Raw genomic sequence first — 17,627 nt, forward strand, 5'->3', positions numbered from 1 at the left:
TCTCACCTTTTCGGCGCGACCCGCCCAATAGGCACTGTGGCTTGCGACTGGATTGGAACGTTCTTGGGGAGATCGAGGCTACCCGTGGCTTGCAAGAAGAAGATGTGCTCCGGCTCGATGACAACCGAGGGACCACTACCGAGAGGCCCCGCCCCCTGCGCGCCAGCATTCGGGCCAGCACCAGGTAGCACGACCTCCACAACCTCGTCCTCATCTTCGTCTTCATCCTCATCCTCATCATCCTCCTCCTCGTCGCTTTCTTCGAGCACCTGTTTAAGCCCCGTCCGTACGTTCTCTACGCCGGCCGCCTGCTCTTCCGCCGTGTATTTCTTCTTGGACTGCACTGCCACATACTGATGCAGTGTCTGCTGAAAATCGTCCAGCATCTCTCCCCATTGCTCGCTGAAGGGGTCCTGCGGTGCATCATCGTCCTGCTCCATGCCATATGTGTCCTCGTCATCGTAATCGTGCTCGCCCCGTTTTTGCACGCCCGCCGCCAGTTTGCTCTGGTCCAACCCGGCTGTTCGCGCGCTAGCTCGGGCGTCCTCCACCCAATTCTCGACGTCGGGCTCGAGCTTCTTGCGGAGAAGTGTGATGAGAACGTTCTCGTGTGTGCGCCCGGGGAAATTCGTCGAGGGGTGGATGGCGAGGCGCTGGAACATGCCCGCGTTCTCGATCATGAGCTCCTGGATGGTGCGAATGTTTTGTTGGAGGATTGTGACGGACTTTTGGAGGGACTGTCTGGTTTCACCGGGTAAGTAGAATGTCGATATTGGAGGGGAGTATGCTTGCTCACTGGGAAGGAAGAGGGTTAGAGTTTATAACGCTGGACCGTAGGCTTAGCAAGCTGCTGGTGAGCTGCGCAAAGCGATTGCGCAGGAGCTCCAGCTGTTTGAGCTCTTCCAGGCTCATGCTCAGCGATGCCATGGTAGCGTTTTTGATGATGACCGGTAAGGAAATTATTCTAAGCAACGAGTTCCGCAAACGATTGATGAATTTAGCAAGCTTGCAAATGTGCGGGTTGTAGAATGGCCATTGTTGTCGGACAAGGTGGAACCGCGACATGATGCGGGCGGAAGGGTGACAGCATGGGAGCTCAGACGCGAGTTCAACCCCTAACCCTGAACATGGATCACCATGACAGCACTCTCCGGCGAACGCTGACAACTTCCCCAATTACACTATGTCCAGACCGAACGCAATGATTGAATCAATTTAACCTGCTGTTGAAACGCAAGGATTTTTATTTTTCTAGCACTTTAAATATTGCTAAAGAGTATTCATAAGGCAACGCTCTGCGCCGCGCTAACCGACGCCTGAAAGCCATATGAGCCGAAATGCGACCAAGTCAAGTAGGCGGGGTATGTAATCGCTAGATATGTACTCTCTCCTTTCGATGATCCAGCGCCAGGGATCACTCATTGTCCATGGGAGCCCGCTTGGTCAGTTACAATAACTGACCCCGTCTCCCGCCCAAATGCATCGACTGCCGGGAAACGCGCCCGACGCTCGAGATCGTCGAGTGGGATGTGCGAGCGGATATACCTTGGAGTCTTTGTTAGCATGAATGGATCCCTTTAACTAGAGCATAAAGGCACGACTTACTTCTCCCTCCCATCGTCAATAGGATCAAAGTCCCAGCTCGTCCACTTGCCCTGCGTCAGTGCCGACCACACCAACCGCCGCTTCCGCTGGGATTGGAACACCTCCTTGGTGATAGCATCAAAGTCCCACTTGGCCTTGGCCTGGGCCTCGAACCCCTCGAACGCCTGCTTGATCTTCTCGTCGGTCGCTACCGCGCCGCTCTTGACCAGGTCCGTCACCTCGAGCGGGTCCGCCTCGAGGTCGTACAGCTGCGATCCATCTGCTGGGCAGGTCACGTACTTCCACTTGCCACGGCGGATCATCATCAGCGGACGGACGGTGCCTTCGCCGGTGTACTCAGCAAAGACCTCGTCGTGGCCGCCAGGGACGTCTTGAAGATGAGGGAGGAGAGAGACGCCATCCATGGGGAGGAAGGATGCAGGCTTAGTGCCGACGAAGTCGCACATAGTGGGCAGGATGTCCAGGGTAGAGACATTGGCGGACACACGGTGGGGAGTGAATTGGGCGGGGTAGGAAACAAGGAGCGGGACGCGGACCGAGGACTCGAAGTAACTCATTTTGTACCTGCCAACGGTGGTTAAGGTTAGTGTCTGCCGGTTGTCGTTCGTCACGTTTTTGAAGACCATGTTACCAGGGCCGACGAAAGTTGAAGAACTTACCAGAGCCCACGCTCACCGAGCATATCGCCATGGTCGCCGCTAAAGACAACGATGGTGTTCTCATCGAGCTTGCACTTCTTCAACACGTCCAGCAGCCTGCCGATGCAGTCATCGACATAGCTAACGGCACCGTAATAAGCTCGCCTCGCCCGCTTAATCTGCTCCTCGCTAAATTCAGTATCCCAAAGGTCGCACACCTTCAGCAGGCGTTTGCTGTGCGGGTCCTGCTCCTCTTTGGGAATATTGACCTTGGGGAGATCGATATCGACACCCTCGTACAGGTCCCAGTACTTTTCCTCGATAGTGTATGGATCGTGGGGGTGTGTCAATGAAACCTAAGCACACGAGGACAGAAAGAGCGGCCCGACCCATTAGTCTCCATTCATCTTTGGTAAAAAGAGGTGGTGTGTGTGATGCAGAAGCGGGACTTGGGGTAGGTATATTGGGCTGTAATTGGGACCCCCACGCTCAACGTGCGCGCCCGCCCAACCAATCATGCAACACAAGTTCCCAGACTGGGCAAGGGGGTCAAAAGTATATAAGTTTATCACAATGACCTCAAACTTACCGTCAAAGAGAATGGCCTCGAGTCGGGACCCTCGCGGACGTGGTCATACAAGAACTGTGTCGATCGGTACATGACCTCCTCGTCATAATCCAGCTGGTTACTGCGCACACAAGTGCCCGCCTGCAGGATGGAGCTGGCATTGTGGTACCACTCCAGCCGCGTGTCCGGCTCGTCCCAGTTCACGGCCCACCCGTAGTCGCCCGGGTAGATGTCACTGGTCAGACGGGTCTCGTACCCGTGCAGCTGGTCGCCGATAAAGTGCATCTTGCCGGCCAGGGCGGTGTGGTAGCCTTTCATGCGAAGGTAGTGGGCGTACGTGGGGATATCGCTGGAGATGGCCGCGGCGTTGTCGTACGCTCCGATCTTCATGGGCAGCAGGCCTGTGATCATGCTCATGCGGGATGGGGCGCATAGTGGCGATGGGCAGTAGGCCGAGTCGAACTGGACCGACCGGGCCGCGAGAGCGTCGAGGTTGGGGGTGAGGATTTGGGAGTCCGGGTTGTAGATCTTGAGGAAAGGCGCCGCGAGCTGGTCGGCCATAATGTAGAGGATGTTGGGCCGTTTCTCACCTGGAGCAGGACCGGCAGTAGTGCCGCCACGGGTGAGGTTAACGGGGGCCTTGCCCGGGACCGGGGAGGCCGGGAGCGAGTTGAGGTCCGGCGCCATTGGTTCTGTTTTTGGAATTTCCGTGCTTTGCCTTCTCTGCTATCTTTTCAAGGCCTGGGGGTGGATGTATGAGGCTTGATCCCACCACTGTGGCGTGCGATTCAGCCCTACGGATCGAAGCCCGCAAATGAGAAACACGTTTTGTGGGAAGATCGCGCGGGAGCTAACTCGAAAGGCTCGATATCTACCAAGCAAAGCAACACCAACCAAGGTAAAAGCGAGGGGTGTAACTTGTAAGTGAACACGACGGGGGTCGGGGGGTTAGGTTGTACGTCAAAGTGGTGGGCTGAGATCTTTCGATTGCAAAGGGATATCAGAAAACGAAGAGAGAAAAAAAGAGAACCCCCCACGGGACTTTTGGTGAAGAGGGTGTATAAACGGTGTGGAAGTGGAAGGAAGGGAGACTCGGAGGATGGGACGGAATCACGCCTCAGCACGCAACTTCTCTTGATGCAATGCTCTAAGCTCGTCAGATGGCGCCATCGAAGGACAGAATGAGAACAGACGGAGCAGCAGTGGCTCCATATATTTAATAATCTTCGGGAACCTCGCCGGCACCCGGCAGTCTGGCAAAACACAAGGGATCGCTGCCAGGGGAGCCCGGCCGGGGGTTTCGGAGTCCCAATGTGCGATTTCGCAAATGGCGTTGTCTTGGCATCACGAGAGCATTTCCCGAGAGAAGTCTTCGGTCCGAACTCTCCACGATCTGTTGTGGCTTGGCGTTGAAAAGCTGCTTCCAGTTTGTTGCCGCCCTGTCTCACAAGTATCACCTGAGTCTACACATTAACAGAATATTGGCACTTCACAGTGAACCAAATGTTTTTCAACTCGGGGGCGGCATCCGGTAAATTCGTCGTGAAGCATCCCCACCTCACTCGCGACACAACAACCTCACCGCTCCCAGAGCGCCTGGGCTCTTATCAAACATGCATCCGCTGGCCGATTCCGACTTTTTTTTTCAGCTTTTGTCCCACATGCAAAAGACAGGGGTGGCTGTGGGGGAAAAGCAGGGGTCCCCACATGAATGGGGGGATTTGAATTCGGGATTGTGGGAGGGGTTAAAGCGTGATATCCACAAGCTCGCCGCTTGGTTTCGTTAGTTCAGAGCGTCCGGGCAATCTTCAAGCGCAAGCTGCCGCGAAGATATGTGCTGCTCGTGTGCTGCTCGTGTGCTGCCTCGCAACTATCACAGTCACCGAGCTCGAAAAAGGTTTAACTCGGGAATGATTGGTTGGGGGTGCTCCACGGAGGGCACATGACTTGTTGCTCAACTGAGTCGACCGGTCTGGAACGCAATGGAAAGTGACAGATAGCACAGCGGGGAATCTGTATCAGGAAAGGGCAGAAATTAAATGTTAAAATTATCAGCATACGTAAAATAGACACGCCTTGCCGTGTGAGCAAACTCTAGCCATAACAACGATAAAATGGAAGCACTCCCTCAACCACGGCGGCGAGTCGTTGGCCCTTTGCTCTTCGGCGGCGTTGATGCCGACGTCGTTGTCGCTGAAGTCGGGGCCGTCACAGGGGCCGCCTTTTGCTTGCCCTTGGCCTTGGCCGACGGCGCGTTCCAGTAGTAAACCATCTGCAGCGCGAGGACCAGGTTCAACGCAAAACCAGCCACGAAACCGTACAGGATCAGCTTGTCATCCACTTCTTGGAGGGTCGTAAAGACGCGCGCGAGGGATCCGAGAAGGTAGTTGAAGACCTGTTTCAGAGCCTTGTTAGCGTTGTGTCCTTTTGAGTTTTCACAGGGTCCTGCCTAAGCAAGAGGAGTCAAGAGGAGTTCCAACTGACAGTAAATGCGCTGAGCTGCCCGGTCCCGCCCTCTTGAAGAATCGCCAGAATCTGCGGCACCTTGCTAGCCACACCAAGTGCCCCAGCCCCTGCCTGAAGATACCGCAGGTTCTGCATGTTCACAACGTTCTCGCTGAACAGTGTCACGACGCTCGCCGCGAGCGCTGCGACAAACACAGCCGCCACGCTAGCACGGCCGCTGTAGTTGAGCACGAGCACGGTGATGATGACATTCTGCCCCAGCACGAGCGCCGTCTCGCCGTAGGTGCTAAAGGGGAACGCGTTCCGGACGTTGTAGGCGAGCGAGATGAGGTAGCTGGTGGTCTCGAGCAGGTAGGAGAGGAAAGACACGCCGCTGGCCGACCGCGACTGCACGAGTTTGAGGATCTGCGGGACCTTGACGATGGACGACGCGCCCACGATACCAATTCCGAGACCCTTGCTGACCGCGAGCTTGATGCACTCGGTGTTCTCGAGGTCGACGTCGAGGAGGAGAGTCTTGTAACACGTGTCGCCAATAATCGATTCGCCCAGGTCGCGAACTGGACCTGGGAGATTGTGTGTGATCGGCTGGATCGCGGAGCGAAGCGCGTCCATATTTGCGGCTGTTGAGTTTGAAACGCGCTTGACAGTCGGTCCCTATGTGGCGGGGGATTTCGAGATAGGGCTCGTCGGACCGTCAATGAAGGAGTTGGTGGGAGCTGGCAGTTGGGAAAAGACCTGGCAACGTCATGGGTGTCTCGGTATTTGGGGACCGGGGCGGCCCCACCACAGAGCTTCAGCTCCGGGGCTTGGCCGCGGCACGGCTTTCATCCACCCAGCAGCCCGGAAACCGCCAACAAGACACAAAATACTTGTCACACGTGGTACACGCTCATTTATCAGTCAAGAAGGTGCATCTGAAACAACTCCATGAGAAGACAAACCCATCAAATTCCCTCGCAGTGTATCTCACCATGCTATACACCGGCCTATGGTGGACGAACGCTGAGGAACTTCAACGCAACGAAATTATCTCTGCATAGGAGGGTATTTGCTTCTGTTGTTACTATTACGGCGCGACTAATCGACCGTAGAAAAAATCGAGGCCCATTTGTATTTAGGAGAACCGGACGCCCCTCCTTTATCCCCCCACCCAGAGCAATAACAAGGATTCAGACGCGCATCAACCTCCAGCGTCACGTCCATGTCCTCGCAAAGCAAAATCAAGAAAATAAAAGACAAGACGGAAATAAATCAAGCGCACCGACTGCTCAAGCTCGGGTCCTCCTCCTCCGGCCCGGCCGGCCCGGTGCTTTCTTAGCCGGCTTCACAGGCTTCACAGGCTTCACAGCCTTCGACTTCGCAGCCCTCGTAGCCTTTGTCTCACTCGCCGCTGCTTTCTGGGTGGATGCCTTCTTAGCAGCCTCGGCGGCCTGGGCCTTCTTCTTTGCGGCTTCGAACTGGCGAACGAGATCGAGAGACCCCTTGAGGTTCTTTTTGGGTTCCCAGGTATTGTCGCTAGCAGGGTAATTCTTCCATTTGACGAGGAACATGTGCTCCATCGTATCTGCGTCAATGGCCGAATCGACGATGGTTTCGACTTCGTACTCGCCCGCCGGCACATCACCATTGGTAGCGTTCTTCTTGGGACGACCTATTTTCTTAGCTGGTTTTGCGGCGGCCTGCTGCGATGGTTAGCAATTACAAACACGTACTCCTCTTTCATGGACATGCTTACCGCAGCAGGCTTCTTAGAGCCTCGGGTCGGCTTCTTCGCAGCCTTGGCCGCAATCCGCGCGCTGGTAGGTGCGCTCGTAGAACGCGCCGGGCGGCCGCGCTTCCCAGCCGGAACGGCCGGAACATCCTCCATCTCATCCTCCCCCGACTCCTCGGCCTCCCCGTCTGCTTCCGCCTCCTCTTCTACCTCTTCCTCCTCCTCCTCCTCCTCCTCCTTCTCAGGCTCGGGTTCGGGTGCCACCGCCTTGCGCTTGCCGGCACTACGACTCGCGCTTTTCGGCGTCGCGGCGCTCTTGGCCGAACGAGGTGTCCTAGCCGCGACCGATTTGGCGGTGGTGGCGGAGGCCGAGAGCGAAGGCCTACCGCGCTTCTTGGGGACCGAGGCTGGCGCAGAGACAGGCAGGCTGTCCTGGATCTCAGTTTGGAGCTGGAGCTCCAAGTCGGCTTCTGGGGCATCCGGCAGTACGTCGTTTACCGCAGAACGATCGGCCAGCGTGACCACCGTAGGACCTGCACTTGCGTCTCCATTTCCATAGATATCCTCTTGATCCATTTCCGCCTCCAAGGATCTGTGGGTTTGTCGTTAGCGGCTGTCGCAGAAGCTCCAAAATAGGTACTGCCGGGGGGTATGATATAAGGTAGGAAGTGGGGTTTCAGTTTTGTTGCGCAAGAACTTTGCATCAGACTGAACTAGATAAAGGACAAAAAACAATGGGCGAAAGCCGGCGGGCGCATTTGAGTTGGCGCATTTGCGACGAAATTCGATGGTTAGCATGAGACCAGTTCGCGAACTTACTCAAGGAGGTCGCTCTGAATCAGAGGAATATCGTGTTCCTCATCGCCGAAGAAAATCTCGCCGAACGGCATTTTGACTGGGTTGCTCTTAGGCCTAGGGGTTGCTGAATTTGGTTGTTGAAATCAGCAGGAATTACGCGACTGATGAGTGACTTGGAGGGTTCGCGGCGCGCGCCAACTGGACCTATGTTGCAAGGTTAAATAAAATTGAGAAAAAAGTGGACGGAAGTTTATAGTTGCGCGGATGAAATAGTAACCTACCTCTGACGAAGTCGTTCGTTGATAAAACTAAATTGTTGGAAGCGCGAAGACGCGATGATGTAAACACGGCAATTCGGTTGCGGCGAGAAAGATCAAAAAGATCGATGAAAGTGAGAAACGGAACTAAATTCCCAGTGTTAGCTTCGCCCCCCAAATCCCACTTGTACACTCAATGTGAATGACTTGCGAGTTCAAACAAAGGCCCAGTATTTTCTACTTCTGTGTCTTTTCGAGAAAGTTTTATTCTAAGTATAGGTAGTTCTACTTTTCCCAGGAAAATATTGAAAATATAACTGTTGTTGCTACCCTAACACAGCCTCTTGTTAACACCCCAGCAAAGTAAGCATCAAGGCGCAAAGTTCTCTATTTGTTGAATCCAAGGGTTGAAAGGAAAAAACATGAGGGTTGAAAAAAATATTTAACTAATACATGAAACCCAATCCTTCAAAGCCATTAATGAATTAAGAATAAAACGTCAGCGTAAGTGGTAGGTTGGATTCAACTCTGCAACTGCCTACGCGTATTAAACTTCTGGCTTGCACATATTACGTACGGACATCTGAATTTTCTGGCCAGCTGTTTAGCATTGAGCGCAACATTATTTCGCTTGACCGGGTAAAGTCTCACTTAACAGCAGCGCTCAAAACACAACTTAGACATATCCTCAAGACCGTCCTCGTCACCAGGCATAAACATACAGTCGAGTTCCACGCTTGGCCGGTGACATTTTGGCGCATTCAGGCGTCTAATCAAGATCCTCCGCAGCATCATCATCATCTGAAAGCTCCTGAATTCTCCCCTCCCGCATCGCCGTAGCAACAGGGTTCTCCACGTCAACCACACCGGTTTGCCTCAGCCTGTTAGATCGTTAGCATCGCCACTACATGGTCAAAACAATCTTTCGGTAAGAGGCATACCTCTCAAAAAGGACAAAGAGCCTCTCCGCCTCTCTCTCCTTCTCCTCCATCGTCATCTCCGGAAGATCGGCGAACCGCTCCTCGTCCAAAAATTGCCCAGTGATGGGATTCACCTCCCTCCGGCCCCGGCCCGCATTAGCACCGCCTGCCGAGGACGAAGAACCTTGCCCGCTACCGCCCTGTGCCCGTAAAGCCTCTTCCGGAACATTGATGTTGTTCTCAAACAAGAACCCTGATGCGTACCCATATCCAACGTTCTCTACAAACCGAACCGGACTCTTGTCGGAGAGGTCGAAGAATAAGTGAGCTATCGCGCGACCAAAATTTGGCGTCAGAGGGTTGGTCCAGTTGCGCAATAGCCGTGAGGGTAAGGTGTCAGCGCGGCCCAGGACGGTGACTCGGTCTTGCTCGGTCGGGAGGAGAGTCTTCTGGAGAACGGTACGGGCTGTGTCTTTTTCTGTGTCCGTGTCTGCCCCAGCCGGCGAGCCGGGTTTGGGGGCGTGCTCATAGAGTAGTGAAAAGGTGCAGACTAGTTGGGTCACAGATTGCTCGAGCTCGGTATCGTTGTAGGTCTTTAATGAGAGATCGAGAAGCTGGAGAAGCCGGTCGATGAGAAGTGTCGGTTTGTCCACAGGAAAGAGGGCGGCCCGGGCGGTTGGTGTGCTGGCGTCGAGATTGACGAGGGTGTTGATTAGGAGACCGAACGGAGGATCGAGAGGAGCGCTCGCTTGGGGCGGTGGCAGTGTGGAGAGCAGCGAGGAAATATGCGGGAATGCCCTGTCAAAGGCACTGAGGTGATCCTTGGCGAAGTTCGTCACATTAAACAGGAGTTTCAGTGTTTCTTCCAGTGCCATGCCCGCCATCGGGTCAGCCGTATTTGGTGCAGGTTTCGTCCCAGCGAGACGTTTGGCATGTCTCGAGAGGTTCTGGATTATGGTGTCGGCTAGCTGTTCGTTCTCTATCAACGTTGGGAGATCGATGTTTGTGCCGTAGGTGGTAAGGAGAATGAGTCTTGAGATCAGGAATTCATCCTCCCAGCTATCATTCCGAAGCTTGAGGCACGCTTTAGCTTCGTACCCAAGACTCACAAAAACCTGTCTTGTCTGCTCTTGAAGAAATAAAGTGTTGCAAAGCACTCGAAGTGCATTGCGGGATGTCGTATCTGACGCACTGTCAAAAGCAAACTTGGTGAGAATCTCTAGGCCCTAAGGGATTTATTAGTTACAATCAGGATCAGATCCGAACGAATGGACGTACCCTCTTGGTGAATATCGGTTCGGCATAACTTGGGTTGCGGCCGTATAACTTGAGTTGCTCAAGGGCCACGTCCCGCTCTGTGCTGAGGGTTAACACACCGTTTATCATCCGTCTCTGCGAGGTGACGATATACCTTGAGGTTTTAGGACGGGAGATTCGAGGTCTTTGGCCAAGTCATCGAGAATTTTTTGTACCGCCGCAAGTTTCGCTACGACCAAGTTAGCTTTGAGAGGCGTTCATCAAACACAATTGCCAGAGGGCCGGGGGAACCAACCAGGACCAGTCAGTTGCGCCATCTTCAGCCAATGTGTGTAAGTAAAGTGTTGCGGAAAACACTCGTCGTGTTTTACCCCCTTGTTGGATGAAGCGGCCTAGATGATTAATTGATGGCCCGGGTGTTGAGGGGGGAGCTCAACCAGAAGCAACTCGAACAAGTCCGGTAAGCCCCACCTGGAATTCGGCGGGGACCACTGGATGATGTGAGACAGGTTCAAGATGCAGGCAAAGGATCTGCCGTGGAAGGTGACAGATTTCTGAACGTCTTCAGGTTCGGTTTTGAGAACAGTCTCGATGGAGGCGGTTGGTCGGTCACATCAAAGTCCTGTCAGGAGAAGGCGCGAGCTCGGTACCGATATGGTAGGTACTTGGGTACATTACCTAGGATCGAAAGACCTTACATGCCAATACGGTATAATTACGAAAACGATGTTCGGAAATACAGAGTTCAACAAGGGATGTCCGGCATGGACAGTCCAAGAAAATTGGCGGCGTACGTCGGCGAGGGACCTAAACACTTCAATGTATTTGCCCTTGTTTTTGCCGTGCCCCTTTCCTTTCTTTTTTCACTCTATGCGTACATGTACCTCTCGTATCTGCTTTTGGGGTTTCGGCATATGAATCGTGACGTTTTGTCGCGACGGCCCAGGCACTTGGCTAAATTCGGCAATCCGCAAGAGAGCCGCCAGGAGGTTGGTGTGTGGAGAGAGTGGAGCCCTTAACTTTAGCGCGAAGGCGTCGCGCGAGGAGACGCGCTTCCCCAGTCCCACACGCGATCGCGTCAAAAGTCTTAATTGCTTGCCTGGCGTCTGACCTGTCCACCTGCAAACGACGTTTCGAGACCCATTCGTGACACCAATTCCGACAACAGCTTGCCACACACCAACTTTTTCGGGCCTGTGTTGTCTTGGTTCCTTGGTTTTAAGTTTTCTCGTCATTACTCAATCTCTGCACTGCTGGTGTTCTAGCCCCGATGCCACTGCCACCCATCAACTCCCCCAGGTGACGCCTTCGCTGGTCTGAGGACGCAGATTCTCTGCATCTCACTCCGCTCAAGCCAACCACCGGCGCAGAATGTCATCCCCAGCAGCGGTGTCGACTTTTCTGAGCTCTCTGCCACCGAGACCTCCAACACCACCACGCGAGGCTCATCATGAGGCTGCGGCTTCCACTCGACCTCAGCTGGGCTTCATTGATACCCGAGTGAGCGTCCATACCCCGCCTGGGTTTCAGTCACCCGACTCCTTCATTACGACAGCCTCGACGTCACGACGGCTACAGAAGAAGGTTGGATTCTCCGCTCGAGCCGAGTACCGGGATGCGCCCGTGTACCCCGACGGTGAAGCAGTGAAGCAGCACCCGACCCCCGTGTCACTGCCCCGAAGTGCATCGAAACCCGTCAAGTCGATCCTTAAAGTCACTACCAACACCCTGAACATCCTCGACCCCACTGCCGGAAGTGGTACCAATTCCCCGAACCCCCAAATCAACCTAATCGCCATGTTGGATTCCACCCTCCAGCAGCTGGCCGGCGGCGACCGCGGCTCTAAGCTCGATGCCTACTTGATGCTCACCCGGGCGTGGAAGGCTTCCAATAATCTTCCAGACAGGGTGGCTCTCCAGGAAAAGATGTCACTATTCACCCAATTTATGCAACGGGACATTTCAACACGGAACATGGAAGGCAACCCCGATGTCGTTCTTGTCAACCATGCGCTGAATCTCTTGAATACCTTTTTACACTTTCCCGCCATATCTTCAACCATTCCCCACGACTTCGGCGTCTTCATCATCGACCATTGCATCCGCTCGTTCGAGGACTCATCCACCCCGAAAGATACCGCGCGTCGTCTCATGCAGGTCATCTCTCTGCAAAAATTCCCTCCCAAAGTCATGACCGCAGACAGAGTCGGGAGGCTGGTTTCGTCGTTGCACAACATCGAAGAACACCTCAAGGGAAAGAGCATCGTGTTGTCTCGTGTTTTGATTTATCGGAAACTGATCCAGCAGTCCCGGCAGCTCATGGTCATCCACTCGGACTGGTTGCTGGACATGTTCACCGATATGCTCAGCAATCTCAAGGACATCCGGTTGGCCGCCATTTCGTTAGGCTTGGAAGCGGCCTTTAGCATCGGCCACGAAAAGCAACTGTCGCGGAAGGCGATGGAAATTTTCAACCTTGCGGATACGGATAGGCGCTACGTTCAATACTACGAGGAGAGACTCAGGGTAATGGCCAAGGACAGGCACGAATCTGCCCTTGTTCCCGAGATTTGGAGCGTTGTCATCCTTCTTCTCCGCGTCCGTCTGGACAAATGGGAGTACGCTCAGCCTTGGCTTCACATCATCCAGGGCTGTTTCAACAGCCCCGATTTCCCGACGAAAATTGCTGCCAACCGTGCTTGGTCCAGACTGGTGTACATGATGCATCTCGAAGAGCGATGGTCGGCAAAGAGCCTGAGGACCCTCGCTACCCCCCTTATCAGCCAACTCAAACGAAGGTCACCCGGCAAAAGCTCAGACGATTTGAGGCAAGCTGTGCTAGGTGCCATTTGCAATCTATTTTACTACACCTTCAAGCCCAATACGAACGCAATGCTGTTAGACATTTACTGGGATAACAGCGTTCAACCCGCCGTTGCGAAGCTGCTTGACGCGGCTGCCGGCCCTGTCGAAGATACCGTCCATCAAGCCAGTGCCATTCTTGGCGGCCTTTTCGACTGCACCACCCCACGGAGATGGAAGGTCGATCGCGTTGCCGAGTTACCGTTCGTCAGTCCCGGAGAGCTCCCTTCATTAGACTCAAAATGGATCCGGCGGAACACCAACCGGGTGTTTGGTGTTGTCGAGCCCATTCTTGAGCAAGACTTCCTCTCGCTAGCCAAGGCCGACAGCGCTACTTGCAGGCTTTGGACGTGCTTGGTTTCGACGGTTGCCGCAGCAGCGGCTAAGGAAATCATCGTCTCCGAAGACACGGCTTCCTTCGTTGCAGGGTCTTTGGGCGCCTTGCAAAGGGTGTGGGATCGTGGTTTGTCAGGGCGAGATGAAACTGAGGGCAATATCGCGGCCTTTCTTTCCTCTGCGATGGTATATCTGGAAGTACTGGTTCGCTCTCTGGCCCTTCCCTTCACCGAAAAGACGGGGAAACAACCATCAACACCCATCAAGGGGCCTCTTTATAAGCTCTTCTCCGTGTTATCAACGCCTCCCCCAGGAATCCCCGATGACGACAAGTACGCACAACTTCTCCGGTCCGTTTTTAGCCCCTTTTTTGCTTCCAAGGGAGGCAAGGCGGGAATGGATCTCGCCCAGGACTTGATGTCGACTATCCCTATTGACGCCCCACGCCCTTACGGCGCCTGGCTGCTGGTGGCCGAGAACATCTCGAATTGGCTCGCACCCGATCAAAACAGCCACCAATCAACGGGCTCCGGAGGAGAAACTCCTGTTGGTCACGACTACCGGGATGTCGTAAAGCTTCTCGAGCGCGGTATCCGATCGACCCCCAATCTTCCAGCAAGCCATTGGGACGCTCTATTTCACACGGCTTTTGAGCGAGTGCGTGAGGAAACTGGAGACGCTGGGGCAGCCATTGTCCTGATTGAACCCCTGGCAAAGGTTGTAGCTGAGCATTGCTCAACCCAAGGTCTAATTGATGGTTCGTTCAGTGGCATCAAATCCATGACCGAGCTTATCTCTGTTGCCACACAACCACGCGACAGACAGGCAGTGGATGCCGCCCGGAAGCGACTTTGGGGCACCGTTTTGGCAGGCTCTCGGTCTTCGTCCTTCGACACCTTCGATAACCTTTACCGAGGCCTCAGCGAAGTCTTGCAGTCTGCCTACAGCAATCTCAGCACGGTCGACTCCGACTCGCTGGTGCGTCTTTTTGGAGAGCTTGGCGGCTTCTTCGACAGATGCAACCGCGAACTGTTTGTGAGGGCATTGGTCAGCGTGCAGGGTGGCTTTCTCCTCTGGGTAGAGGATACACAACGGCGCCTCGGTGGGCAGGGTGATTTGGTTTTTCCTGCGGTAAGTACGAAATCATATTCATCTGAAATATCCCAAAGCTAACCGATACAGGTGAAAACACTGTGGGATAAACTTGCCCACCTGATCAAGGGCATCGATCACCCCGAGCAGCAGCTGCAAAGCCTCGAGGATTTTCTCTGCGCCTCGTTCGCCTCGTGCCATCGCTCCATTGTCAACTCTACGATTGTCCTGTGGAATGGGATGATCGAGAATGTTGAACATGTCGAGTACCCTGAGGGGCTCAAAGCTGCTCTCGTGCGGATGCACCCCCAAGCCGACATCGCAATGCCCGGGCTGGAAACGCCAAGTGTGGAGGAGAACGCCAACCAAAAGACCTCGTTCATCGATTCATTTGAGGATTTCAGCTTCCCTAGTTTGCATTCCACGCGGTCCAGCAGCCGGAGGAGCACCCCACGACCCAATGAACCCCAGCCCAAATCTCCTATATCCACCAGCCTTCCCCAAAGAAGCCTTGACGGATCTGCCCGAGGCAAGTTGGCGGTAAGCACCCGAGACATCACGACGCCTCGTTTGAGGCATGATGACTCTCAGGTTCAGTTCGCCGCAATTATGCCTGCTCCCGCCTCTGGGAGTCCATTCGAATCCCAAGTGTTGACCGAGCGGCAAAAGGAGATCCGTGAGCGGCAGAGAGAAAATGCAGCTCTTTTCTCAGACAACCGATCCAGTCCGGATGCTGCACTGGATGACTCCGAGCAACAACCACTCCCGGTTGCTCCCCGGGAACGGCAAGCCGCAACCCCGGAGCCCGAAATGAGATTCGATGACTATGTTTCGTCGACCCCGACCCCTCGCCGGGGCCAACTGTTCGTGATGCCTGAGCATGACCCGACCGACCCTCCCTCATCGCCCCCGGAGATGAGAGGAAACCCCCTCGCGGCCGAGATACGATCAAGGTCCGCTAGCCATAGCCTTCTCGAGGACTGGCAGTTCTCGTCGTCGCCGGTCTCAGGCTCACCCAATCCGCACCGGCATGGGGTTATTCCCGACCCTTCTAGCCAACGAGGCTACGTCAGTGTGGTTTCTTTGCCCGAGGTGCTTAGCAGCCCGGCCAAAGCAGAGGACAAGACAGAGCCACCGCCATCGACCGCAGACGATATCATCGAGGATAGCATGGTCTTTGAGGCTGCCGAGGTGGTATCCAACGCGAAAGCACTTGTAACACCAGTAGAAGGGAGTCAGGGCCCGTTCACGCCACGCCGCTCCTCTCGACTTTCCCAGGCGCGAGCCCGCGAAACGCCAACACCCAAGTCGGACGGTGAGGAGTTTGTTGACGCGCCAACCAGCCCCCTACCACCGACTCCCGGACGGTTGGCGAGACAAGCACAAGCACAAGAACAAGAACAAGCACCCAAATTGCCTGGCGATGACCAAGCTCACAACATACAGGGAACGGGTACCTCGTTCGGGGTTAGCGACCTCGACGAAGCAAGTCTGGTGAGGCTGGTCGTGGAGTTGGATGCGAACACTACCGACCGCTCAGGGTACCAACGTCCTTCGCCGTCCGTTTCCCCCGAAAGCAAGAAGCAACCGTCGCCGGTCATCGACTGCATTGTGGTTTCCGGAAGCCCAGAACCCGAGGTCGCCTTGCCGGCGAGAATAACGAGGTCCACTTCAACTACATCGACGACTTCATCTGCCGGCGACTCCCAGGATTTGGTCAGCCCACAGCGCAAGACGCGTAGTGGGCGGCCGAAGAGGAAGAGGGCCTTTTCGAAAGCGCAGGATGTGAGCCCGAAGCGACGGCGGCACAGCTCAAGCGGGAAAACCGACGCAGTGCTGTCTAGTCAGACAGCTGTGGAGGTCGAGGGCTCTGCCGAGGTCCCGTTGATCACGGTCGAAGGCATACCTAAAAAGGACGAGAATGAGGTCGAGGAACGGGTCCCGAGCTCGTCGGCGGAGCCCACCGGTTCCGAGCATTCAAGCCAAGGAGGTGGTCCGGAGGAATCTATGACCCTCCAGACTGGGGAAGCCATGGACCTCGAAGGCGACGATCAGGATGTGCAGTCCCAGATTGCTCTTGAATTCAGCCAACACCGGGAGGAAGACGACACCCCGGAATCTGAGGACGCGTCCGAGTCCCCTATCAGTTTTGAAGAACCGGAGAACATTCACGCCGAGAGCCCGGTCGCTCAGGAACAGGAGATGGGCGACAAGATTGTCGAGAAAGTTGTCAACGACGGGGCGGCTAATGCAGCCCCGACTGTGGGAGAACAGACAACCCCGGAGACGAACCAGGCCATGAAGATCATGGACCTATTCAGGGGTGGTCTTGATGAGCTGCGGTCGGCGCGGTTGTCTAGAGAGGAGGTGTACCGGATTGAGGATATGTTTATGGATATGAAGAGGGAATTGTACGAAGCCGAGAGGCGCGGGAGAGCATAAATAATCCTCATTTTGCATGGTTTATGGCGTTTATGACATGGAGGATACTTGGGGTGGCTTCGGCGTTGGTTTTTGTATTTGTGTATTTGTATGTTCATGGGCTGAGTTTCATGGTGTTGGTCTTCATTCCCGCTTGTCATAGCCGACTACAGTATGAGAATCATCTGTTGGCGAAGGTTGAAAATAAAATTGGTGGCCGGTCATGGTCATACAGCAAGTGTTACTTCCTTCCATTGGCAAAATGTGACCGTGTGTGAGGACTGCTGAAGAGAGATATAACGTTACTTGGTGACTAGTACAAATGCACCCGCCATGATGAGGTATCCAGTCAAAGGTTCACCGTCTTCCGGTGGTGGTTCAACGCCGACGCCATTCAAAGGTGAGGTGGTCCCGTCCGTTGTTGGCTCGCCTGAGTACCTAAGTACCTCCCCACCCTCAGAATTGAAGCCCGCCGTGACGGGTTGGTGGCGGCGTTTCAGGTCATGCAGGTGACCTTTCGAACGGCCTGGCCCGGACGCCGGGTGGCACCGAGGTCGAACCTGTGACGGCGGGAGATGGCACAATCAGTTGCACACTTCGCAGCTCTAGCTTTGCAGCAACCTCAACTGCTTGGAAGTTTACCCCGCTGTTGGCTCGCATCTTGCGTGAGACCTTCCCTAACAGCTGCCCACC

At 54.7% G+C, this 17,627-nt stretch overlaps 5 protein-coding genes across 5 annotated transcripts; 1 reads left to right on the forward strand and 4 right to left on the reverse strand.

The window, feature by feature from the left end:
- Window positions 1-2: 2 nt before the first annotated feature.
- Window positions 3-927, reverse strand: C8A04DRAFT_24393 (mediator complex, subunit Med8; the record flags this gene model as incomplete). The annotated part of the gene is made up of 2 exons (XM_062779128.1): window positions 3-741; window positions 797-927. The coding sequence occupies 2 exons, from the start codon at window positions 925-927 to the stop codon at window positions 3-5; spliced, it is 870 nt and encodes a 289-aa protein (XP_062641209.1).
- Window positions 928-1,418: 491 nt separating this feature from the next.
- Window positions 1,419-5,892, reverse strand: C8A04DRAFT_8721 (choline-sulfatase; the record flags this gene model as incomplete). The annotated part of the gene is made up of 7 exons (XM_062785218.1): window positions 1,419-1,545; window positions 1,606-2,169; window positions 2,265-2,599; window positions 2,833-3,450; window positions 3,584-3,585; window positions 4,948-5,206; window positions 5,296-5,892. The coding sequence occupies 7 exons, from the start codon at window positions 5,890-5,892 to the stop codon at window positions 1,419-1,421; spliced, it is 2,502 nt and encodes an 833-aa protein (XP_062641210.1).
- A 656-nt stretch (window positions 5,893-6,548) lies between these two features.
- Window positions 6,549-7,881, reverse strand: C8A04DRAFT_24396 (uncharacterized protein; the record flags this gene model as incomplete). Its single annotated transcript, XM_062779129.1, has 3 exons — window positions 6,549-6,959; window positions 7,016-7,583; window positions 7,811-7,881. 3 exons carry the CDS (start codon window positions 7,879-7,881, stop codon window positions 6,549-6,551), a joined length of 1,050 nt encoding a protein of 349 aa, XP_062641211.1.
- A 934-nt stretch (window positions 7,882-8,815) lies between these two features.
- C8A04DRAFT_33933 (guanine nucleotide exchange factor synembryn-like protein) lies at window positions 8,816-10,540 on the reverse strand (the record flags this gene model as incomplete). Its single annotated transcript, XM_062782657.1, has 5 exons — window positions 8,816-8,927; window positions 8,988-10,192; window positions 10,245-10,321; window positions 10,378-10,452; window positions 10,519-10,540. 5 exons carry the CDS (start codon window positions 10,538-10,540, stop codon window positions 8,816-8,818), a joined length of 1,491 nt encoding a protein of 496 aa, XP_062641212.1.
- A 1,054-nt stretch (window positions 10,541-11,594) lies between these two features.
- C8A04DRAFT_24398 (Rap1-interacting factor 1 N terminal-domain-containing protein) lies at window positions 11,595-16,955 on the forward strand (the record flags this gene model as incomplete). The annotated part of the gene is made up of 2 exons (XM_062779130.1): window positions 11,595-14,552; window positions 14,604-16,955. 2 exons carry the CDS (start codon window positions 11,595-11,597, stop codon window positions 16,953-16,955), a joined length of 5,310 nt encoding a protein of 1,769 aa, XP_062641213.1.
- Window positions 16,956-17,627: the final 672 nt, after the last annotated feature.

This window comes from Dichotomopilus funicola (genome assembly GCF_033296635.1).
Source record: "Dichotomopilus funicola strain CBS 141.50 unplaced genomic scaffold C8A04scaffold_2, whole genome shotgun sequence".
Taxonomy (NCBI): domain Eukaryota; kingdom Fungi; phylum Ascomycota; class Sordariomycetes; order Sordariales; family Chaetomiaceae; genus Dichotomopilus; species Dichotomopilus funicola.